The sequence below is a fragment of the Mycetomoellerius zeteki genome, unplaced genomic scaffold (assembly GCF_001594055.1).
Source record: "Mycetomoellerius zeteki isolate Tzet28-1 unplaced genomic scaffold, Tzet1.0 scaffold331, whole genome shotgun sequence".
Taxonomy (NCBI): domain Eukaryota; kingdom Metazoa; phylum Arthropoda; class Insecta; order Hymenoptera; family Formicidae; genus Mycetomoellerius; species Mycetomoellerius zeteki.
The window spans coordinates 130,318-155,374 of record NW_017257318.1 but is presented as its reverse complement, the minus strand read 5'-3'; the positions used below and the strand labels follow the sequence as shown (position 1 = coordinate 155,374).

Below are 25,057 nucleotides of genomic sequence, written 5' to 3'. Positions count from 1 at the left end.
TGCGGCGTATATACCGGAGTTACCCTATATAGATTAAATTATTGCGAATAATCTTCACTTGCCATGATCCAATTCTTTATAAAGAAAATTTATTAATATGTATGATTCGTTACTTTGTAAAGTTGGACGCCTCAATGAATAAAGATATGAGCTGCACACATACATATTGCTGCCTATCATCAATTTCATAATTAATCTTAACATTCTGTTTTACACATAAACATAACATTTGCTCCCAAAACTGACATAAATTATGATTAATAATATAATAAATCTTTAAAAATCAATGCTGTAGACAGTCTACGTTAACATTACGTTAATAATGGAAATAAATATGGGAAGCACAAATCTTGTCTATTGATATGGAAGTACAAGTCTGTCTCTCTTCTTTTAAAAGTTATACATAAATGTTTTGAAACATGCTTTTTGCTATTAAAAACCCAATATTTTCATTAGCTTCATGCAAAAACATGAAAAATATTTTTAAAAACCGTACAAAAAGTAACAAATAACACACATAAATTGTATGCAATAAAATTACATATGTATATGTACAGGGTGTCCTATTTTAATGGAAATAGCAGTGTATCTCTTAAATTTGACGTCGAAAAAAATTTCTGAACAAAAGTTGTACGGTCTGAAAGACAATAAATAATGGTAGAATCAATTTTCACAAAAATAGATTTCTTACGAACATTTTCAAAAAATATATTCGTAAAAAAATTGTAGATTTTTTAATAACTCTACTCTAATATTACTTTTAAACTTAAGAAGCGTCACTAACAATCTGAACGTTAAGATGTTGAACTATTCTAAATTCATTTTAAATTAATTAAATTCAGAAATTATAATTGCGTGCCGATATGGTTGTCGGACTTTCAACGCAATCAAATCTGAAATATTAATAATCCTCCCAAATTTCCCAACTTAAAAACCTATAATAAACTTATTGCGAAAAATAATGCCTCGGCCGCGAGTCGAACCCGGATCTCTTGCATTCCGTGCGAGCGTCCTAAGCCTTTAGACTACAGAGACTTATCTCTGGCATTATTTTTCGCAATAAGTTTATTATAGGTTTTTAAGTTGGGAAATTTGGGAGGATTATTAATATTTCAGATTTGATTGCGTTGAAAGTCCGACAACCATATCGGCACGCAATTATAATTTCTGAATTTAATTAATTTAAAATGAATTTAGAATAGTTCAACATCTTAACGTTCAGACCGTTAGTGGCGCTTCTTAAGTTTAAAAATAATGTATTTAACATAAGCTTCCAATCTTATTATTGTCTACTCCAATACTTTTATATGTAGAATAACTAGAAAAATACTATATAAAAAAATCACACAATTCCACTTTCAAAAAATGGCTATGACCTTCAATACAACTTTGCAAGATCCATTTTTTCAAAGATTGATTTTGCCATTATTTACTCCTCTCTATACAATTTTTGTCTGAAATATTATTTTCGAAAATGCTTTTCACAAGATGGTCGACTGTACCGAATTAAAATGAAATATTTTACACCCTACATGTATATATATTAAAAAATTATACAGAACTATAAAATTACTTGAATAATCAAGAAGAATGCATCCTTCATTATAAAGATTTAACTGAATCAATTTAATTGGAGCTATATCTTTCTTTCTCTTTCATATAGAGGTATCCCCTAAAATGTATGAAGTGAAATTCAAGTTTAATATATAATTAGTGGTATCGTAGACATTTCAAATGCAATACGTGGATGCAATCCATTTATCTTCTATGACGACCCAAATAAGCTTTACAGTTTGGACAGGTATGATGAACATCCATACATTCATCTATACAACAAGGAATCAAGCAGCAACCAAACCAACATCTAATATAGGAGAAAATAATTACACATTATATACATCTATATAAACATAATGCAATCTGAATATTACTCATAATTACCCCAACAATGCTATGATGACACCTGAGATATAAGCAATCATGCCAGGTTCAGTTTTTGTCACCGTATCTATCTCAGCATGGCAATGTGGGCAAATTGTATGAGTCGACTGTGGTCCAACTGGAACAATAGTCGTGACTATAGTAGGTCCATTTGCATCTGCAAAACAAGTGTAAAGATAATTAATAGAAAAGATAATTAATATGTATTTTTCCCAATTATATTAATATAAATTCAATGTCTTTTTGACTTACAAGTTTGCGCTGGTGTAAATGGACTAGCTGGAGGGACGCCTCCTACATTTTGAGAGTAAGCAGGCGGTGCATAAGGCGGTGGTTCATAAGGCGGCGGTGGTCCATTCTTATGCATGGTTTCCTTCTACCTATTAATATCAAAAATTTGATAATGTAATAGTAATTATAAAGGAGACAGGCTTAATCACAAAAACCAATGAAATTGACCTAATTCGACACGTTTTTGCATAAAACAAAAGAATCTGGCAAAAAAAATACAATTGTCAAATTTGATAATGTAATGTACAAATATTCAAAACTTTCTATTAATTTATTCTTCTAATATTCTATTAATTTAGTAATACAAGATCTTGTTAAGCGATATCAGAACAATGCATATAAGTCTAAATCAGCACGTGGACGTTTGCATTTCAATTTATATAATTACTTAAGACGTAAAAAAATCGTTATCAGATAATAAAATGATCTAGTAACTAGTTGGCTATCGTTACATGACGCGAGATCCTAAAAATAGAAATAATCGCGAGGATACAAAAAAATCGTAGGAACAGTAAAGCCTGTTAATAACTGTTTTTCGAGTAACTATTAGTTTAAAATGATTTCCATCGTGAAATTTCGGTCAAAAAAGAAAAAAAGATGAAATGACAGGGCATGGATCCAAGCGAAACGACCTGCATGCCACTCGAAGGCCGTTATCCGAATACCGATTGCAACATTTAATGCGCATCCCGAACGATATTTCCGCCTTGTTAATAGTCCACAATAGCGTATTGCGATAACACATTCGCGATGTTGTAATTATTTATCTATCTTACATAAAGTGATAAATCCAACCTTTCGTTCGATTATCGGATTCCCAACGATTCCAACAGAGACTGCTAGAGTCACACCGCACACGTTTAATATGCAGCACTCACCAGCACTCGCAAACGGCACAAACTTCTTTTCTTTTTCTTGCCTTGTGGTGTGGATTTCCGACTATCAGGAGTTACGATGAATTCACATTGCGTGCAATATCTAGGGCTGCGTTCAGAAACATCATCCGAGTGCCCTTGTGTATCATCTTATCTTTATTTAACAGTGGATGAACAACAAGGATAAAACGATACACGAGGGGAGGGGCACTCGGATGATATTTCCGAACGCAGCCTAGGGTGCGGCCAACTTGACTCGACAATGCCCCGTTTACCAATCAGAAGAAAGAATTTTACGAATCGGCCAATCAAAGAGTGCTTCGAAGCATTTGTACGTAGCGACTCACGTTGACCTGTGTCGAGCGTACTTTGCAGTTGCAGTACTTTGTGTTTAAATAGGTTAGAAAATAAATTAGAATTTTCTTCTCGCAATTTATGATAAAGTGACGATTGTTGTTATAAGAAATTGTAATAACTACCTTTATTATAGAATGTTTAATAACATGAGAAAATGCCTGATAACCTCAGTTAGGATTCACAGGAAATTTTTGATACGATCGATCCATGTGAATATTTTGTCACCTGGATTTCATTTTTCGAATGTAAATACTCAATATTCAAATAATGCAGTTTACAAACGATTTTACTGTCATGATACGATCGATGAGAAAAATGTAACGAGTGCCGAGTTGAAATATCATAGGCAAAAGTTGAGTAAGCAAGAGCTGGATGAATTTCTGTCCGATTCCGATAATTACAAGCGTTTCCAAATATTAGAATTAGAAGTAGACGTTTTGCGACACAATGCTGAAAGAGTGCCTAAAAATATTGAACCAAAAGATTGGTTGTGTCTGCTAAATACAAGGGTCAAAACAAAAAGAAAGTCAGCATTTTATTTTCTATTTATTTATTAGAAGTTCTTTATTAGAAGTTCTCTTTGAATTAATTTTGATCAAACCATGTTTCTTTGTGTAGAAAATACCTTCAGTTCTTGTGGCGTAATGAGAAAAAAACAGAACATGAGAAGGAGAAGAAAGAGTTGAAGAAGGCTAAATGGCTTGCCGAAAAGCAAGAATTGACCGAGGACACCGATGAAATGAAATATGGCCTCTTGTATAATTCACTATTTTTGCGTATATATGAAACAACTATAAACCACTATTACAATGGCAGATTGATTCAGAATATGATGTTTGAGCCGAAGCTAGTGTTTGATTGTGGCTATGAGGACCACATGACTAAACGTGAGCTACACAATTGCAGCAAGCAGTTAGCTTTGTCATTTGCTCATAATCGCAACCATGCCAATCCTCTGTGTCTTTATTTCTGTAATTTTAACAAAGATGGATTACTCAAGCATCATCTTCATCAAAACATACCTACTTTGATGCAAGAAGATTTTCCTATCACAATAACATCGCAATCTTACTTAGATATATTTCCGAAAAATCAATTAGTGTATCTCACTCCACACTGTAGAACAAATTTGACTAAATATGATCCAAATATGGTTTATATCATAGGTGCATTGGTAGACAAGGTAAGCTGGTAAGACTTTGTGCATTCATTGCATAGCCTTTATTAAATTGGATTTTCATTTATAGGGAGATTCACAACCATTATCTTTGGCAAAAGCTAAAAAAGAAGGTATTCAGATGGCTAAATTTCCTATAAACCAATATCTCACTTGGGGTACTAGCTCGTCAAAGAGTCTTACACTCGACCAGTCGATTAAGGTAATGTTGGATTTGAGGCACACAGGAGATTGGAAAAAGGCATTAGAGAATGTGCCAACTAGAAAGTTAAAACCTGCCAGAGAATATATGTTACACAGCAAGCTGCAGAAGTCTATATTTTCGAAAAGAGAGACTCAGGAATCCAGCATTCAAGATTTTACATTTGAAAGCAGGAAAATGAATTAATGTTAATTAATTTTATTGTATATTAAACTGCAGCAAATAAATATAAGAGATAATTATATAATATCTAAAAGCAGTTTGTTATTTATTTCATTCTTTATTTATTTCTAATAGTGGAATTAAATTTTAATAAGTCTTAATAAAAAATTAAAATTAAAATTTTTCGCAATAAGTTTTATTACAGTTTTTAAGTTGGGGAATTTGGGGGGATTATTAATATTTTCAGATTTGATTGCGTTGAAAGTCCGACAACCATATCGGCACGCAATTATCATTTCTGAAATTAATTCATTTAAATGAATTTACAATAGTTCAACATCTTAACGTTCTGACCGTTATGGCGCTTCTTAATTTAAAATTATTATGTTTAACATTAGCGGTCTTTCAATCTTATTATTGTTAAAATTAAAAATCTTATAAAATTTCATAAATTTGATATATACAATACGAATACATGATGATCTGCATGTTTCTTGTGAACTATTATCATCTTGTTTATGTTTGAATATAAACAAAATTTTTCAATTTTTAAATTATCTAAAAAAATAAAATTGTAAGATATAAAAATCATTCATATGAGTCACAAAAAGTTAATTATTTTTAAAAAGATTTTCAATGCATAATGCGTATGCGTGTAGAAAACTATTCATAGTTAATCTTTTTTTGTAATAGTTAATACTTTTTCATTCCCTTTTTCTGATATTGTATACCTTTCCCTTTTATTTTAAGTACAGAAAATATAACTTAATACTGCTACAAAGAATAATAGATATATTTTAACATAATACATATCTGTATCTAATAAAATGGATACAATAAAAAAATACAGAATAATTAATTCTAAATAAGCCTTTACAACACATGAAAAGTCATCATATTGTTTTTAGTTGTTCGTAGTTATTTGACAAAATTCTAGATGGCGCTATGGACGCCTGTGATCTTTCGAGACATAACACAAGCCCACGAAGTTTCGAAAATTCAATCTCCCAAAGTAATTTAAACAATTAATTTAATGCAACAATTGAACTGATTATAGAAGAATATAAATATGGCGGGAGGGAAAAACAGTCAAACTGGATTTCAACCGGTAAAATAATATAGAAAATATTAGAAAATATGGAGCAATATTGTTTCACATATTTGCAATCTAACCTATTTCATAATATTTTGCAAGGATTCCGATGTTCATATAACTTATGAGGAACAACAGAAAATTAATAAATTTGCTAGACAAAATGCGAAGTTGGAAGATTATAAAGAAGAACTTAGAGTAAAACAGGTAATCTGTTTAAAGAAATTCAGGATCGATTTTTTCTTAAGACATTGTTGACCTTATTTAGTCATGCATAGGATGACCATACGTCATTTATTCTCTTTTATTTTGACATTACGGAAAATTCTTTTCTAACTAGCATTCCAATGTCTATAATATTATATTAATGAACAAATTTTTACAGAAAATATTTTACAGTTTCATGCATATAAATACAATTTGTTTTTGTTAATTATATTTCTTAATTTTCTAAATTAAATTCATTCAAACTAGAGTTGTTTTTATTTTTTATTATTTCGAATCTTATTATTTCAGATCAAGGGTTTGTCGTAATACAGTTGAACCAGTTTCAAATTATCAAAACAGTGTGCATTATCTCAATTTGATTATACTGCGCAATAATCATGTACTTTTTCTGTAGAGCGGAAACGTAAAAAATAAAAATTCTTATGTATGTAAGTTTATATAGGGTGTCCGGAAAATCGAGGTCAATACTTCGGGAAGTAATTCGGGACCCAAAAAGCAGGGAAAAAAGCTGTATAAACATAGATCCGGAAATAAGTCGTTTCCGAGTTATAATCACTTTTATGTTAAAAAAAATTGTTATTTATTTTTCATAATTACAATCGTAATTTATTTCATAGTGTTTTAACATAGATAACTACATTTCGGACTATTTTGACGTCAACCAAGATGCACCACATGGAAGCATAGTCTGCTTGGCATCCTTTTTTTATTTCTTTATTTTTAAATTTTTCTTACTTTACTAAAGGGATGCCAAGCAGATTATGCTTCCATGTGGTGCATCTTGGTTGACGTCAAAATAGTCCGAAATGTAGTTATCTATGTTAAAACACTATGAAATAAATTATGATTGTGATTATGAAAAATAAATTACAATTTTTTTAAATATAAAAATTATAACTCGGAAACGATTTATTTCCGGACCTATATAGCTTTTTTTCCTTTTTGGATCCCGAATCACTTTCCGAAGTATTGACCTTGATTCTCCGGACACCCCGTATATGCATATACACACATACATACAAAAAATGTTCACTTTTCATGTTTCTGGCCTAGAAAAAAAGTTACATAATCAATATCCCTGATAGCAAAATGTTAACAATCTGGAGCCAAATTGCCAGCAAAAAAACTCGGATTTTGACTACAAAACCATAACCATCTGTGTTCACATTCGGCTATGGATTTGTCGACAAAGCCTGTTAACAGGCTGTGCTAGCAGATTGATGAAATCGAGCAGAGTTTGCTCGAATCAGGTGCTCTCAGTTTCTGTTCTCAAATCTGCTCTCAATCTGCCGTCAGGTTATGCAGTACTTTGTTCGGTTTCTGCTACCAATCTGCTGGCAAAACATGTCTAGCAAGCTTTGTCATATTTCTGACAGTAATTTGCTGACAATGTCAGATAACACAAACTCTGGGTATAATTTGTTGCCTTTCTGCAATCAGAAATTGATATCAGGCCCTACTTGAAATCTGTTTCCGCAGGACAGAAATAGCTTTGCTATCAGAGATTCTTGTTGTTTAAAAACATGTAGGAACAAAGCCCTAAAATTTTCAGATTTGTTCTTTATTTTCTTTAAGAAAATATGGTCATTGTAACGATGCAAGACTTTGTATACATTATGGACAATAGTACCACTAATGTGCAATAAAGATTATTGTTATTATCATTAACTAATTATTTGCAATTGGCAGAATGAACTGAAGAATTTGGAGGATGCTTGCGACGAACTAGCTCTTATGGACGACGATGCAAAAATACCGTACTTTATTGGAGAAGTATTCATCTATCATTTCCTTGAGAAAACACAGGTGATTAAAATTATGTGCTAATTTTAATGATTTTTAATATTATCTATATTAGAAATCTCAAATATTTTAATTTTTACTTTTTTGCAATGGCATAGTAATTTTTTTTTTAATTATAGTTACTCAATCAATATTAACAAGAGTTTCTTTTTTAGAGTTCATTAGAAGAGGCTAAAAGTAAGAAAAAAGAAGAGATTGCAAAATTAGAGGGCAAATGTGCAGATTTAAAAACAATCATGTCTCAATTAAAAACACAATTGTATGCGAAGTTTGGTACTCGTATAAATTTGGAATCTGAAGAATCAGATTAATATTTTTCATCATTGATGCATTTATTATCATTGTATATTTAATATTAGAAATTTACATTATTAGTCTAATTAATAATTAATTGGGGCAAATACAACTCTTCAGTTAAATTATAATTAATAAATAATTATATACATTTTTTCGTATGATTTTATTTGTATGGCACATTTTTTTCTGAGAAGATTAATATAACTTAAAATAGAATTTATTTAAATACTTCTTGCAAATATATAATGTAAACGTTTTTTAAAAACAATTATTTGAACAATGCTTCTTGATTAAGAGAATTTGCAAGGTTTACAAGTCATATATCATAATTACAAGTTGTTTAGAACTTGACGGGATTTGACAGATTACAATGATTTATAGATTTCTAAATACTTTTTACAGAAATTTTTTTTAACAGCATATACATGTTGATATAGTTACCATTTTTATAAGCGGACTAGTTACTTTCAATAAACATTCTTTCAAGTAAGCTCTTGGCTTTGTAAAAATCCTACTAACAAGGGACGTTACCCAACTGTCCGGCACCGATTTGATTCTCCGTGAAATATGTTGTTAAACTAAAAATCTAAGAATCACGTATTTTTTTATACGTGCGCTAACTCATGTTTATGTGTAGCACCCCTTTGAAAAAAAATGGTATTTCTATTTCGAGCCGAATACCGTCGGAAATATAAGAGATGGAAAAAAATTTTTTAAACAAAAGTTGTACGGTTTCAAGAGTACTTCAATGTCGTGAAGAAAAAAAATCTTTAATTTTTTTGTTAATTAAACAAAAAAATAAAAAAAATTTTTTTAACAGTTGGGTGACATCCCTTGTAAGTATCTTAGCTTTTTTGTTATGAATTTATATGATTTATAAGCCCTTAATAGGCAATAATAATGAAAAATTATTTCTCTTAAATATATATGCCAATTAATAAAGTTCAGAATAAAATCTAGATCTTTTGCCAGACAAATAAGGACAACAAAGATAGAGAACTTTTGAATTTGAAGTTACTTCTTCTTTTGATATGTCCACTTATCGATTATTGCATTAAAAATAAATAATATAAAGATAAATTTTATAAATACACACTGATTAGTAATATAGGGTACATCATGGCAACATTGCCAAAGCTAATTAACTAAAATTATCAATGGAACTGAGCCTAAAGATTAAGTAACACATACTAAATATTGCATAGGATAGAAATGAAATTTGGATATTAGCCAATTTGGGATCTGTTTTCTGTGGTTGAACTAGTGTACATTTTTGGAACTTAAAATAAGATAGGTATATGTTTGATATTTAGAGAAAGCAAGAAAGAAAGTTTCTAGTACAATTTATTGCAGAAATAAAAAATAAACTTTGTTCTCTCAATTTTAACATTATAAAAACGATTGGAATACATTCAGCAATTTTAAATTTTATTACATTTTCTGGAAATAAATTTATAAATTTATAAACTTTTTGTTTTTTTCTAATAATTAAGATTATTCGTTACTAAAATGTTACAATAATTACTAGAGCCTTAATTTCATTATAATATTATACTGAATACATTAAAGATAATATGTTTCAAAATTTTAATTAAAAAATTTTTTTTTAATTATTGTGAAATAAATAATTATACATAATACATATTAATACTTATATATATTATAATTAAGAACGTTAATATAACTAAATTACAATAAACCGATTTGCAAAAAATCAGTTTCAAAATTGAAAAATAGTAATAAATTATTTTCAATTTAATCAATGTTCACGCAAATATTTTATTTATAATTAAACTTTACTGAAATGAAATCAAATATGCAATGGTAAGTAAATATAGCAACACTTGTATATCTATAATACTCACAAGAGAATGTCTTAATTACGTTTCTCTTTTGGTCAGTCGTTCGACACAATGAGTGCTCAAATAATTCCTGCACAGTATAGTCTTTTTCTGTCATCCGGCTTGAGGTAAATTTAGTTTCACCGGCTTCAATGATCTCAGTACATGTTCTACCATGGCTTATTCAGTTACTGTCTAAGGTCAACTTTGAATATCGTGATCAATAAAATAATTATCACTGTGCTTACATAAAATATACATCTTGCAGCAGTTTTAATGCAACAAACATAAATAAAGTTTCAGTGATAAGTACAAAAAATTGAATGTCACATAAATAATATCTTCTTTATTCTTTGGTATTGATATCATACATATTATATTGTATATATATATATATATATTAACTAATATTATAAATTTAAATCTTTATATATTACGTGTATGTGTTATGCATTGTACTCAGTGTTAAGAAGTAAATCTACAATAGAATTGAGAAAAAAGAAGAAGATTCTGTCTAATACTTTTTTCAAATATATTTATATATGTATATTATACTGTATAATATACATATATATGTAAAATAATATATTTATATATGTATATTATACTGTATAATATACATATATATGTAAAATAATATCTAAAGAATTATCTACACGAAGGAATGGAGATAGCGAAGGAACTTGTATTAACTCTCAAGCAAAATAATAAGTCGCACGTTGGATATGGATTGCAAAAGGAGTGCGAAGCTCTTGTTGGGCACATTTTACAAAATATGGTCAGATCCCAGATGCCTCCTTTGCACGCTGTAATGAAAAATAAGGAAGATTCTATTAGATACAGAGAAGAAGGTACGTATTTTATTTCCCATACGTGCTGTAATACATTCTAACGAACAAATTTTCAGGTAATCAACACTTTGTGATGAGTGACGATCTGGAAGCTATCGAGTGTTACACTCTGAGCTTGGCATATGCCGACAGCGATGAACTTATGGCACACGCACATGCAAACCGATCTGCCGCTTTATATAGGAAACAATTGTATAAGGAATGCCTGATAGATATTGACGCGGCTTTGTCTCACGGATATCCAAAAGAGAAACAGAAAAACTTGAAGGACAGAGGGGATAAAGCGATAACGGAGATAAAAAAATTGTTGCAACTAGACTCGAAAGATATTGATGATCAGAAAATTATGAATGAATATTTATACGACAGTATCGAGAGATCTGTTACAGAAGATATCAAACACATAGGGAACAGGGCAATGATAATAAACGGGATCCCGCAGAAACAAGGCACAGCAAGTAACGAGAGTTATTTTCATTATGCAACGAAGATCTCTCCGGAGAAACCGAGATATTTGCAAGAAGAGAACTTCTCCAAGTTAATGAACGGTCCGAGCCGAGAAGTTCCCGCTGTTAGTGATGGCGTCACGATATCCTTCTCTGAGAGATATGGCAGACACTACATAGCGACACGGGAATTTAAATCTGGTGATATAGTCAGCATCGAAGATCCGTATACACACGTTATCTATGAAGAACGGTGAGCTGTTAATTAAATTGTATTGTTTTAATTTTTTATTTAATTTATTATCTTTGATTTTTCTCTATCTGCATTCTTGATTTGAAACAGACAAAAAAGGTGAAGATAAATCATTGTAACAGATGTAAGATTGTAACGCATCAAATATATATATAACACAAGTTTACTTATAAACTTCAAAAGTTTTTAGATAGTATTTTTGATGTGATGACTATAAATCTCTTCTCACCTTCTTTTACCTTTATTTTCTTCTTAGCATAAGTGAAAAACTACCGAGAACCGATTCTTATAATTCTTTCTTTAATCTCTTCAGAAATGAATAATAGATCATGATTTAATCGTTTTAAAAAATTATAATTCTATCTAAAAGCTACAAGAAATCAAAGTTGCAAGAAAGGATTGATTTTCTTCAAACTATGGTTAAAGTTTTAGAAAAAAAAAGTATTAAATATGAAACTACGATTAAAATGTAGTCAACTTTATAAGAAAAAAAAACAATAAAAAAGATGATTCAAATATATTCATTTATAAGAAAAGAAGTATAAATATAAGATAGGTAGTTTAGTTTTGTGATTTCACAACTAAAACTTGTATACTCGTTTACAGGTATTATACACATTGCCACTATTGTCTAGCCAGAAGCTATAATCTAATACCGTGCTCAGAATGCCCAATAGCTCAGTATTGCTCTGAGAATTGCAGAAAGCTGGCGTGGAAAGCGTGTCATGAGACGGAATGTCCAATTCTAAAGTTGTTGACGAACTTGCTCAATGTTGACAAAGATAAAATAAGAATGATTTCGAAGATTATTCGATTGCTAATTGTAGTGACCGAGAATGGAACTAGAATTAAAGAACTGCAGCAAGATATGAAAACTACGGAATCTAATTCAGGTATACATCTATCATATTCAAAATATTAATATATTGGATCGTTGATAATCACATAATTCTTTGATTCTTTCTATTGCAGACAATAGAACGGCAGGATTTACAGATATTGGGATATTAGACAGTTTTAGCGCTCGGTCCGCACTGAGTCTGGCGACCAATATGACTACGAGACCGTTGATCGGAATCAGCGCATTTGCCTGCATCTCGGCCCTTGCGGTAATCCTGTTAGCTACGCAGACAAAATTTTTTCCTAAGAAATATGAGATTGATGATTTGAAGGACATCAGCGAATTTTCCGAGCTCAAATTTTGCGCCAGTATAATGTTTCGTGCTTGTGTAATAATGTCTTCTAATTGTTTTTCAGTGAGTTTCCTTTTTCATAATTCTGATTTTATTAAACCATCACTACTTAGACGTATTCTTTATATGTTTTTGAGAATATGTTGCTAACGAAATTATTAGATATATATATCTAATAATTTCGTTAGCAACATATTCTCTAACTAACTATATAATATATCTTATTTCTCTCTTATTAGATATATGTATATTTATATAATTATAGTTCCTCTCCCTCTTTCTCAAGATGTAGATATATATTATCCTATAGATACAACAAGAACCAGGAATTGTGTCGGGTTCGGGATTATATGTGGCTCATAGTCTATATAATCATTCTTGCGCACCAAATACTTTTCGACATTTTGAGGGACTGACGATGATCACGCGTGCCTTAACACCTATACATCCCGGAGATCAAATATTCACAAGCTACGGCGGTATTTACGCGCACATGCCACGATCCGAGAGGAAACAAAAGATACTGCAAGATTATTTTCTCAATTGCGATTGTCCGGCGTGCGAAGATGACTGGCCGACGTATAATGAGATCCTGCGAGATCATGTTGGATCTATCTCCAAGAATAAGCAACTCGTGGAAAAACTGACACCTTTCAGGGAGAGATTACTCGCAAATATGTACGATATTGAGGCAGTGAAGGCTGTACTCGATATACTATATAAGGAAGTTAATAAACATCCATGTGAAGAAATACTCCACGCGGAGCAGTATTTAAAGAGCTATTATTTGGGTAAATTTAAATAAATCTTACAATTGTAATGCTTTATGCTTCAGCGTAGTCTTCGTACGTCTAGTTCTGCTTACTGATTTTCGCTTTGATGATTCCTTGCTCACTATTTCCTTGATTAATGTCTGCAGTTTGAAGCAATTATGCACTTAATACACTTCTGTTTTCTCATTACAGTAAATAAAACTACTTTCAGCAGCAATTATCGGTACAATTTTTTTATAAATGGCTATTTCCTGCTTTGCTTATTGCTTTATCAACACGCTACAATAATTGCGAGACTATAGTAGTAAATACAAAACATGTCTTTTGAATTTCAGATCCATGAACTATCAAGAAATATTAACGGTAAGATGACAACATATTGTTTGAAGAAATATTCTTTTCTTTAGAATATTATAATATCTAAATGTTAACTTTATAATTAATGAGAGAATTTGCATCACGATCTTACGTTGCATGAAATATGCACAAAAGAAAACTCAAAATAAATTTTGTTTGATAAACGTATAAAAATTTGTTAAACTACTACAACATTGGTTACAATAATGGTAAACATTGGAACTTTATTTATATTTATCTGTAAAATATTACGATATCCTATCATAAATCATTAGTTGTCAAGAAGGAATTATATCAAGGAAAGCCAGAAAACGATCTAGGAAAATAAACAATATAACACGATTTGAAATAGAAAATACATTAATAATCACTTATATATTTCATCGTAATAGGCATTCAATATATATGACATGTTACAATCGGTATTTAACAGTGTCGGATAGGAAAAAGTTTTAGGGGCAGTGTTTCAATTTCTTATTCTGTGTGTACACTATACATTACTTTATCAAAGTAAAAAATAATTTACAATGCGCGTATCTCAGCAAGCTCGGCGCCGATTCGATAAAATGAAGTATCGTTAATAGTACTTTACACTTAGCGATTAAAAATTAAAATTTATTTCAACACCGTAGATATACTTTTTTAGCTTTTCAAGCATGGGACACACACATGTGCGAAACGTGACAATATATTATGCTTCAAAGATTAAAATGAAGTATAGATTTGTCAATAAAATTGCAGAAAAGTTTTAGAGGACGTTAAAAACTTACCTACGAAGATTAAAACTTATCGCACTAAAAGGATAATGTTACCGCCAGTATATATATTTAGAGTTAAGATTATCATCAATTCAAATTTTGATCGTTTATATTATCTATATATAAGGAAAACAAATTAATGCGATCAAAAATGATCAGTAAAATGATAAAAAAACGATCGTGTAAAAATGTGACAAGAAGGACATATTTCCAGTCTGTTGCACTTCGGATTCATTTTTATTCAATATCATAAGAGATTATCGGCGCATGTGTGTGATTAAGAAAAACTGCAGTTTCTGGAATATAAATTAATTATTCCCATGACAATCCTACTTGAGATCAAAATTATAAAATATAATTGGTACTCCTGCAAAAAGACAAGCTACGAAATATATCAATTTGCTGCGAAAAAAGCTATAATATTGTATATATATGTAGTATGTTTTTAAAAATTGATAAAGTATCAAGAAACGCATTTTACAATAATAGTCCATTATTAAAGACTATCCATGCGACTATTATGTCTAGGAAAAGACTGCGGATAAATGCAACAATAAAATAACTATGTCAATATTATGTAGTACGTTAAGCGTTCCGAATATTCGAGGAATCCCTCGAACGTACGGTGACACACTCTTCGGTAACGCGAAGAGAGAGGAAACTTAACGATTAAGCAACATTGATAAAAAATATACTTTTTAACGCGTTCTCCCTACATCATGACCATCGACAGGTTTTACCTTTCGATTAAAGCCATGCTTAATCTCCTCGCTTGTTCGTCAAATATATAACTCTACTTAAGTAGCTACATTTTTTTGATGTTCAAAGCATCTCTATCGCACTATACTTTTGCGAAAAACTAACAAGACGCTTAAAACGTTTCAAATACTGCGGATACTGCGGATGTGTCGCATGTCTTTCTAATAATTAAAAAAATATAAAATAACAGATAGATTTAAGGCTGCCACAATTTATGGTTTGTGATGTGTTTCATCATTCTCCCTATCTCTCAGTAAACTATAATTCTTTTTAAAATTCTACGATTATACTGATTACATAACATGCACCAGGGTTCATTATTAAATTAATGAACAAGTTAAAATCGGCCGTGCAAAACGGTAGGTTAATCCTCGTGATAAAAATCGTTTAAATTTATTCTAAAATTATATTTTTTGATACGATATTCTTTCATAAAACTGTCTTGTTATTAATAATAAAAATTTTTTAATTTTTTAATTTTTACTTTAAAAAAAAGCATAATGAGGATTTGTATTTCTTATATCATAAATAAAATATTTTCTAGGCCTATTTTCGTTAAAAATCATTGATTCCTATCAATTCCAAAAGCTATTCATTTGGAACACTTTCAAATGGAATACAATGATGTAAATGTCAATGAAAATGCGTAAAATTCGTATTAAAAATTGATCACTCGTCGCTCGCGCGATGCAAGTGATTATCGCTGAAATGTTGCATAGAAATCTAAATTTCTTAAAAAAATCTACGATATATATAAATCCTATCTATATCGCCGCTGTGTACACGTTTATTCAGTAAGAGTAACTAATTATTGATGGCTCTGTAAATGGAGCACGAAATCGATGCATGGTCAGCATGGAAAAACGATATGGAACAGGCCTACGAACCGACTTCTTCTGGCCTAGCCAACGGCGCCTTGGACCTTTCTGTAGTAGTAGTCACTGTAGTCGTGGTGACCTCCAAATTGGCCAAATCCGCGGCATTAATCTGGAATATTTAAACAATTATTTATCGCTCAATAGAGATATTTCTTGATAGAAAATAGTAAAATCTTCCTAATTAGTAATTAAAAGCTTTACATTTATGTTAATGTTTGTTAATGAATATCGCATGAAGGGAGGAGCGAGGAATTAATTAACAAAAATAAATGAATGAAAAGCTGATGCACTTAGTAGTGAAAGATCAATTGGCTAATGGCGAACGACATGGCACTAAAGCATCAACATGATATTAATATCGTGGTAACGGCCGACACCAATTAATTATAATTTTATATTCAGTGCCGTTTGCTGACCTCGACGTTTGGGGGCAGAGTGATGGTAGCGTGTGTCGTTGTTGTCTCAATACCGCTGCGTATCTCTCGCTCTACTGTAGTGCCTACGCAATGAAATAAGTGCCACAAACAAAAAATAATTATAAAAAAAAATATAATGAATGCAAATAACGTAAAGGCAGAAGAAACAAAATGAAAATTATCGGAAGATAAAGACGAAAAATTAATTGTACGTAATGTTCCAAGTAGCACATGTTGGTCTTATGTGCGTTTCCTAAATGGTTATAACATTAAACATACGTTTAGGAAACATATATAAAAACATATATGAACCATCACGTGCTACCTGAGGTGTGAATTAATCGTCGAGTCTGTCAATTAGTGATCCTGAAAAATCAGTAAAATACATTGATCTGAAAAACGTCTCTCATACATTAAACCGTTTGCATGTAAGAAACTATTACAAAAAAAATACTCAAAGATCAATCTCTTTACGAATTGTCAATCTGGCAGTCCGATAATCAGATCTAAACTAGATTAGATCTAGAATAATAGTTATTTCAGAGATCTAGATCGATTACGATTTCACTCACTGTTTACGTGTTGCGTTTCGTTCGCTTGACTCATCTCGACTTCACCATTAGCGGTCGTGCTATTCGTGGTTTGTGTAACCACAGTGGTCGTTTTCACCACTAGGGATTGATTTTGAGTGGATATCTCGGAAGTTCGTGAAGTCACCTCCATCTTAAGTCCTGCCAAACGATTGTGAAGATCTTCGGAAGATGTTGCGTTTCTGAAAAGTGGACTGTTACTGCCAAAAAAATGGCAAGTACATCGAAATGCTAGTATTAATTAAGCACAGCGGCGAAACAAATTATCAAGCCATGTAGTATGTTCAATAATATGTTTTATAAATTAAACATCTATATGTACATGAAGAGATATTAATTTAAAATTACAATTCACTAAACTCACAATTGAAATAAAATTTATTATACACAAGCAAATAACAAATTAGAAAAATATCTGATAATGTCAGAGCTGAACTTACAGCAAATGATCTTTAACACTGTCGATTGTAATATCTCCAATAGAACTTAAATCCTGACGGTCGTCTTCTCCGTTTACATCTATACTACTTGTAGCAGGTCGCAGCGACGGCTCCTTCGGAGATTCTTCCTCTCCAGCTAAAAGACATGCGTTCACATCGACACTAAACGACACTATTACGAATAACAACATTCCCTACTATGTCGTTAATCGACATAAATGGTAGTTATGATTAGGATCGAAACACGTGGGTAAGCACATATGTATATGCGGGTTATACAAGGTATGCCAAGCGGTTACACATATACACAATCGCGTTTACACAGAAGCTGACGATGTATTCTATTACGATGTGTAAAAAAATATATCTATCTCTCTAGATCAGTGGTCGGGTTTCGTTATTTTCAATCCGATTTTCATCGCACTAGCCTTCTCTTGCCGTTCGCGTCTTAATGAGTTGTTGAATATGAGTAATTAAGACTTTTCGACACTTTGCTTCAGATGCAGTCAAAAATTAGGCCGAAAGTTGTAACTAAATCTGACCACTGCTTTAGATTATTCGCATTAAAATATATGGATTTCTAATACTCACTGGCACTTACTACGCCATTTTCCGTGATAATTCTGTTTACCTCCGTCGGCGGTTGACTTTCCTGCGTCTCCCCTTCGGTTTCAGGTGCACCTTCGATAACACCTTGCTCTTGCGCAACTTCGTTAGTATTTACTGCAAACGATCTGGCATGCGGTGGTAAATTAAGCGCGCAATGCGCCTTTGTCATCTTCGCGGTTGACAGAGAAATTCGTTGGAGTTCCGAACTCGAGTGAAGATACAGCGCTTCTCCGGCTTTTGTAAATATCAAGGAAGAAATACCACTAAGAGATAAAAGATAAACGTTAATTCTCAAATATGTGACGTTTAGGACGCGAGCTATAAGAATAGAACTAACTTAATGTCCTCTCTTTTGATTGCAGCAGCATTCAACTGTCTTCTCAGTTCCGGTATACTCAATATTAGACAATCACCAAGATTCGTTAGGCAAAGCAAGCAAGTTTCCTCATGAGTTCCTGCTGGCTCGACGAAACACCAGAACTTGGCGAATCCTGTTTTTCGTACCCTGGACCCTTCATGGGCAGTCAATTTGTACTTGCAATACGGCTTCAAGGACGGAAGATTGAAAATCTTGAACTGTTCCTCGCTAGCAATTACGACTCTGTGCGTGGAAGTCATATCAGGTCCGGCCGTCACACCCTTTTCGGCTTCGTAGGGTTCCGGTAACGGCACGCTGGATCCATCGAGAATCGTGATCGCAATTACAGGCGCACGATGCTTCAATTGTATTTCTTTGCCCAGTGTACAGTTGACGTCTTCTTCCGTTCTCCTCACACCGGCTGGTATAGCTAACGTGAAGACGTAAACCGTACCATTGTTGGTGCCCGCCCAAAGTGTGGGTGTTGTATTTTGTACTACAAATATTTTAAGTCACTTTTATGGTTTGTCGCTGACATTATACATATTTACAAACAGATACTAACAGCTAATAATGTAACTTCTGGCAAAGTACAAGCACCGAACCATAGAGCCTAGAGCATCGTCAACTGGTCTCGCTTCCACTTGTCTTTCCACCGGTTTTAATTCCGTTGGTGATAGATCGCCACTCGGTGAAGAAGCAACGCTGCGATTATAGTTTAATAATTACAAATTGCTTTTTCTTTGTAATTTAATCTAATATTTTGATTTAAACCCACCTGTCTTTCTTTTTCTCCGGTGCAGTATTTCGTGTAGGACTATTAGCATTTGCTCGACGTTGCGAACGTCCCTTTCTCAATCTTCTGAAAGATTCCCTAAGAGATTTTTTGAAAGACTTCCGTCTGGAGATAGGAGTGTCACCTGCACCGGAAAGATCTGTAAAACAATAGAAAGAACTACATAAAAAAGTTATTATAATTTAAAGTAGAACTATTTCCTATCAATGTCTAAAGTTGCATCACTGAAAAAAGTTATCTTGTTTTACTGCAAATTCACATACCACTTGGATTAAGCGTGCATTTGACACTGACGGCTTTCGATCTGGTGTAATCAAAGACCGCGAGTCCGTGCGCTGTACCAGCAGCAAGTAATCCCCATTCGCTGTGCAACGCTAACGCCGTAACGGCGGCTGGTGGGTACAATTGTAGAAGACTTTGTGGTTGAAATCCAACCGCGAATGATATACTTGTCGTTCTCGGCGGCAGATGATCGTGACCCTTCCACACAAATCCGTCGCGATCGTTGACAATATTCATTATTACGGCTTTTATCTCCTTGTTGGTCGGTTCCGAGGAAATGATAGCAGTGATAATGTGTCCAGCTGTACCGGCGACCACCAACGTCGAGGATAACGGACAGAGGAGAACCTTTTTCACAGCGAGTCGCGGATCATCAGAGTATGGATCGAAGATTCCCACCTTCTTGAATGGAGGCCATTCATCCTCGTCGTCCTCTGGAGGTTGCTCGAGAACATCCAAATGCTCGCCGGTAAACAGAATCGACGAGTTGTACTTGTACAGAGGAGTCAGAGCAACGTCGGACGCATTCCAGAACCTGACAGTACCGTCCTCATGTCCAGTAAGTAGCAACTCCTTGTTTCTAGGCTTGTCAGGATTCACTGGCTTTCGGCAAAGGATAATGCCACCGTTAATGGGCCACGACTTGTCTGAATAAAGATGCTCGGTCTGCGCTTTACCGGCTGCTACGATCGCTTCCCAAAGTTCTTCGGGTACATTAGGTACATGTTGGGAACAAGTCACCTGTAATATGAAAGAGTTTATATCAATCTATCACAAATCTATTATAATTTGATGAAAGAGTTATATCAATCTATCACAAATCTATTATAATTTTATTACTTTTATTTTAATATACTCACCGAACTTGCATGGAGAGATACTAGATAGGGCAAAGCCATCATCTTCCATTCGGGATTGGTCAAATCTATAGCTACTAATTCTTCCTCGGCCAATACTATAAGTGCTTCCGGACCGATAGAATTCTCATTGTTTTCTTCCTCCTCCTTAGGGAAGACGGTGAAAAAGTCGATAATTTTAGACGTAAAGTCAAAAACTAAATGTTTCTCCTTGGTCATGACAGTGATTGTATGTCTATCTCCATAACTGGCGCGTTGCATACCACCCGAGAATAATACGAGCTCGCCGTGTCTATGGAAAAGCTCAATTGAATTCGTGAAAAAATGAGAAAGAGAGATATTATACATGTCTGATCTCGAAGTTACTTACTCCGCGGTAGGATACACGAGGATTTTGGTGACGGCTTTACACGGAAACGGCCCGTAAAGTGTCGTGGGCTCCGGCACGGCATCGCTACCAGGGCTCCAAAACGCATAGGAACCGTCGTTGTGTGACGAGACAAAGCGATTCTCGGATATCCAGTGGACCGATTCCAGCTGTTGCGTGGAGACGAATGTCTGCGCACGCGAAAACAAACCCATCAGCTGCGCGTACACGTTCCACCAAAGACCACCAAAGACACAAACGACAATCAGAACGAGCGATACCATCTCACAATTCATTCTTAATCCTGCTGTTCCATTCGATTCCATTTTAATCAATTCTTATTTCTTAAATAGCCACAAAAGTTATTGAATTATATTCTCAATTTATTCTTTAAAATAGTAGAACTTTTTAGAATAAATAGATACCTCTATTACAGATATTAATATGAAACTCTCTATAAGAAAATATATAAAAAGTATAGTTTTTAGTTTTAATCTAATAATATTTAGTTTTAATCTAATAACATTCAGTTTTAATCTAATAACATTCACATCTAACATTTTTTAATTCCATGAATTCATTAGTTATCCATTCACCTTAAATATATATTTCGAAAATAAAATAAAGACAGATCTTTATCTAATAATAATCACATTAAAAAATGTAATAATAATTAATTTAAACTTAATTGTGAATACGTATCAGAAATGAATGGGCTAGCAGAATTAAATACTGATCCACACTGTGTGTTGTTTTGCGAAAAACATGTAAGCATTACAGCGTGTGACTATTGCATTTGCCAAAGTGTACTTGTGTATACATAGAGATATAATGAGATATAAAAGCTTACCTGCTGAGCTCCAGGAGTGGCTTTGTTCCATAATACCATTAAACCTCGATTATAGCCAATCAGGATGTTATCTGGATGCCCTGGTTGCTCGGCTATGGCTTCGACCGCTCCTGGATTTTTCTTGTAGTCTTCCGGAACACTATGCAACACAAAAACAACTTAATGATCTTACACAGAATAACTCTCTTTCTCTCTCTCTCTCTCTTCTGGTCTTAAATAATTTTTAATTTAGAATTTAAAGTTATTATATTTTTTTAAATATAATGCTTTTTTCAAAGATATTTCGACTTTTTTAGAGATAATCAGATTGATCAAATTTTATGATTTACCCTATAAAATTGCGACAATAAAATCTTCTCTATAAGATTGATGATAAACGAAGTATCTTCCATAATTTTGTTGGCATTTATATTAAAATATAGAAGATAAAAATTTAATTAAATTGTGATAAATAATTTAATCTAATTATTTACTTCTGCATCACGACATCTTGATAGATAATATTCTCCGGGGTGACAAAAGTTTTCAAGTTCAGCAAATAGATATTGCCTCCCTCCGTTCCTAACAAGAGATGTTCCCCACTAGATTCGAGACACATTGCGGAGATCTTTTTCAATTTTCCTTCCAACGACAACGTCTTCGTTTCCACCACAGAACTCATGTTAATCTCCCATAAATGTAATGAATTGTCGTCACACAAGGACACCACGCGACCCTGCAAAGACGATACAAAAAACTGATCATAGAATGTTAATCGGAATGGAGTATTATATTTCATAGGACATTCTTCGAAATATAAGCATTCTTAGAAATATTTTTTATTTGACTCCTAAGAATTTTTTTAAGAGATGTTCCAAGCTTTCTAGTATTACTATTTTTTTTCACACATACTTCTTTAATATTTTATTTAACATTTTATTCGACAGAAAGTTTTAACAACAGTTTTTATCTTAGAAAGTCAACGTGTGTTTCTGATATGGCGGAAGTAATAAAACGCCTCGCAATAAGATCAACAGCGGCTGCTAACCTCTCCTACCTCTATTATTACACGGAGAAAATACTCGCATAATTTCATGATTTCTCATAACTTCTCAACTCTCGTACCTTTTCTATTTTGCAATTGTCGCGCGCAATACACAAAGCAAAAATCCACATCAAATGCAAAATCAAAGAAATTTATCTACACTCCGTTTTCAAGTTTGTTTATAATCATCAAAAAATCCGTTTTGTAATTAGAATTGTTCTTCGTCATTGGGTAAATAATAAATTTAATTTACTTTTTTGCCAAGCATTTAATAGATTAAATACCAAAATGTTGATTAAAAGTTTGCGAAAAATGAAGACTTTGATTTATAAAAATATATAATAATTAAATTCCGATACTAAAATATCATTTTTCAATTTTTTACAATAAATACTTGCCTATTCAATAAAAAAGTGCGTTAATCGAATATTTTAATTAAATTGTGTATTTTATTTGGTCTTACAATATTACAATTTAATCATATTTTTTCTAAAAATTAATAAATTCTTACAAATTTGAGTTTATTTATTTCTTTTATAAGCATCTCTTCTATTATTAGTACAAAAATTCTTGATTACTGTATGCAAAAACAGTTAATTATGAAAAAAAGTCAAAATAAATAAAAAATCAAATTTAAAATTAAATAAAAATATTTTAGATCTGTATCACACACACACATAAACTAGCTGCTATCTTATCGGTTTCGAAATTTACTTGGAAACGCTTATCGTGATAACGAACGTTTATGCTTATATCGTTATGCGATCGTAAAACTAAAAATGCGATTCAATTATTAATATATAACTTTGGATAATATTATGAAAAATTATATATATGTATATTGCAAGTAGGTAAGTTATTAACGCGAGACAAATTGTGCCAAATTATAGCCTACATATAAAATATCATATGTGATTGTTTCAATGTAGGTCATTATTTATTTTTAGTTATCATAACAAGCCTCTTAAACATCTTTAAAAATACTCCATTAGAGACCTATTAAGATAATTTCATTAACGTCATCACTACATTCGCTAAACATTGGCATATCTGCTGATTAACGGATAACTAACAATTCGGAAGTGCAAAGAAAGTCTTTTTCCCACATTTTATGTCGTGGCTTTAATTGCATTTCACATTAATTGCCACGCACCGTCGTGATGTCGTTGCACCCGTATTATTTATCAGTATACGCGTGCGTGAACACATTGTACGGTGTCGCACGGGATTATGCAACCCACTGGCAATCGTATAAGCGGAACACGGTGTCGCATTACTGTCGGTGCGATGCGTGCAATTTTAACAGAACTACTGCGAGTTAGCACTTTTCTAAATCGTGGAACGAATAATTTAAAAATATAAATATATGAGAAATGTACACGAAATATGATATACATAAATATAATCCTATAAATAATTTAAAAAATGCAATGAAAATTGATCAGTAAAGTTTTCAATCAAGATTCTCATATCTAGGGTTGCCATCCGGGGTTTTCCCGGATTTGTCCTAGTTTTGAAGGCGTCGGGGAGCGTCCGGGCGGGTTTTTCGAAGCGGTCCGAATTTTGTATAGTTTTTCATTGTACTCGTATTATTATTATTAAATAACAATTGCGCAAGCGTTGTCATGATTTAATATAGAATTTTAATATAAAAAAACTTGGCACTAGATCAAGCCAAGTTTATTAGCGATGCCAAATTTTTTTACATTAAATTTTTTTATTTCAATTAGATACTCTTATTTTCATGTATTTTAATTAAAAAATAGTTTTTTCCGAATTTTCCGATAATTTATGTAAGAGTGTTTGTTGTTTTACATTGAAAATGATCCGATCGGTGTCGAAACGTTTGTATATATACGATTATTAAATATCTTACATTATAATTGGCTCGTTGCCCTTCTTTTATTTATTGATTTATTCTAATTGAGCCATA

General features: G+C 32.3%; 5 protein-coding genes across 17 annotated transcripts in view; 3 read left to right on the top strand and 2 right to left on the bottom strand.

Annotated features, from left to right (window-relative positions):
* Nucleotides 1-1,604: 1,604 nt before the first annotated feature.
* On the bottom strand, nt 1,605-3,205 carry LOC108725206 (cell death-inducing p53-target protein 1). 5 transcript variants are annotated; one of them, XM_018452071.1, is made up of 5 exons: nt 3,028-3,201; nt 2,194-2,321; nt 1,942-2,098; nt 1,728-1,864; nt 1,605-1,616 (listed from the first exon to the last, which is right to left on the bottom strand). In XM_018452071.1, exons 2-4 carry the CDS (start codon nt 2,306-2,308, stop codon nt 1,759-1,761), a joined length of 378 nt encoding a protein of 125 aa, XP_018307573.1. In that variant the 5' UTR covers nt 2,309-2,321; nt 3,028-3,201; the 3' UTR covers nt 1,605-1,616; nt 1,728-1,758. The 5 variants fall into 5 exon arrangements, with proteins under 5 accessions (XP_018307573.1, XP_018307575.1, XP_018307576.1 ...); XM_018452073.1 differs by lacking the exon at nt 1,605-1,616 and having other exon boundaries at nt 1,630-1,864; nt 3,009-3,205; XM_018452074.1 differs by lacking the exon at nt 1,605-1,616 and having other exon boundaries at nt 1,630-1,864; nt 2,194-2,317; nt 3,028-3,205.
* Nucleotides 3,206-3,534: 329 nt separating this feature from the next.
* Nucleotides 3,535-5,057, top strand: rswl (tRNA methyltransferase roswell). The gene is made up of 3 exons (XM_018452107.1): nt 3,535-3,990; nt 4,083-4,647; nt 4,712-5,057. Exons 1-3 carry the CDS (start codon nt 3,599-3,601, stop codon nt 5,027-5,029), a joined length of 1,275 nt encoding a protein of 424 aa, XP_018307609.1. The 5' UTR covers nt 3,535-3,598; the 3' UTR covers nt 5,030-5,057.
* A 903-nt stretch (nt 5,058-5,960) lies between these two features.
* Nucleotides 5,961-8,453, top strand: Pfdn4 (prefoldin subunit 4). Its single transcript, XM_018452108.1, has 4 exons — nt 5,961-6,113; nt 6,201-6,305; nt 8,016-8,132; nt 8,285-8,453. Exons 1-4 carry the CDS (start codon nt 6,075-6,077, stop codon nt 8,438-8,440), a joined length of 417 nt encoding a protein of 138 aa, XP_018307610.1. The 5' UTR covers nt 5,961-6,074; the 3' UTR covers nt 8,441-8,453.
* Nucleotides 8,454-10,333: 1,880 nt separating this feature from the next.
* Nucleotides 10,334-14,161, top strand: LOC108725218 (SET and MYND domain-containing protein 4). Of its 6 annotated transcripts, XM_018452106.1 has the most exons (7): nt 10,418-10,576; nt 10,914-11,118; nt 11,175-11,817; nt 12,424-12,710; nt 12,790-13,073; nt 13,321-13,801; nt 14,119-14,161. In XM_018452106.1, exons 2-7 carry the CDS (start codon nt 10,932-10,934, stop codon nt 14,124-14,126), a joined length of 1,890 nt encoding a protein of 629 aa, XP_018307608.1. In that variant the 5' UTR covers nt 10,418-10,576; nt 10,914-10,931; the 3' UTR covers nt 14,127-14,161. The 6 variants fall into 6 exon arrangements, with proteins under 6 accessions (XP_018307607.1, XP_018307604.1, XP_018307608.1 ...); XM_018452105.1 differs by lacking the exons at nt 10,418-10,576; nt 14,119-14,161 and adding an exon at nt 10,334-10,395 and having other exon boundaries at nt 10,930-11,118; nt 13,321-14,018; XM_018452102.1 differs by lacking the exons at nt 10,418-10,576; nt 14,119-14,161 and adding an exon at nt 10,377-10,395 and having other exon boundaries at nt 13,321-14,018.
* Nucleotides 14,162-16,170: 2,009 nt separating this feature from the next.
* l(2)gl (LLGL domain-containing protein l(2)gl) overlaps nt 16,171-25,057 on the bottom strand; it is a 25,057-nt gene continuing 16,170 nt past the window's right edge. Inside the window, exons 4-16 of one of the 4 annotated variants that reach the window (XM_018452085.1) lie at nt 22,574-22,815; nt 22,101-22,239; nt 21,254-21,441; nt 20,887-21,175; nt 20,008-20,767; nt 19,727-19,883; nt 19,514-19,653; nt 18,928-19,444; nt 18,573-18,853; nt 17,982-18,117; nt 17,524-17,723; nt 16,952-17,034; nt 16,171-16,644 (exon numbers count right to left, since the gene is read on the bottom strand). In XM_018452085.1, the coding sequence (XP_018307587.1) occupies nt 16,537-16,644; nt 16,952-17,034; nt 17,524-17,723; nt 17,982-18,117; nt 18,573-18,853; nt 18,928-19,444; nt 19,514-19,653; nt 19,727-19,883; nt 20,008-20,767; nt 20,887-21,175; nt 21,254-21,441; nt 22,101-22,239; nt 22,574-22,815 (3,240 nt within the window). In that variant the 3' untranslated portion in view covers nt 16,171-16,536. Of the gene's footprint in view, nt 16,645-16,951; nt 17,035-17,523; nt 17,742-17,981; nt 18,118-18,572; nt 18,854-18,927; nt 19,445-19,513; nt 19,654-19,726; nt 19,884-20,007; nt 20,768-20,886; nt 21,176-21,253; nt 21,442-22,100; nt 22,240-22,573; nt 22,816-25,057 lie in introns of all 4 variants that reach the window. The other 3 variants (XM_018452084.1, XM_018452086.1, XM_018452087.1) reach the window with 3 other exon arrangements.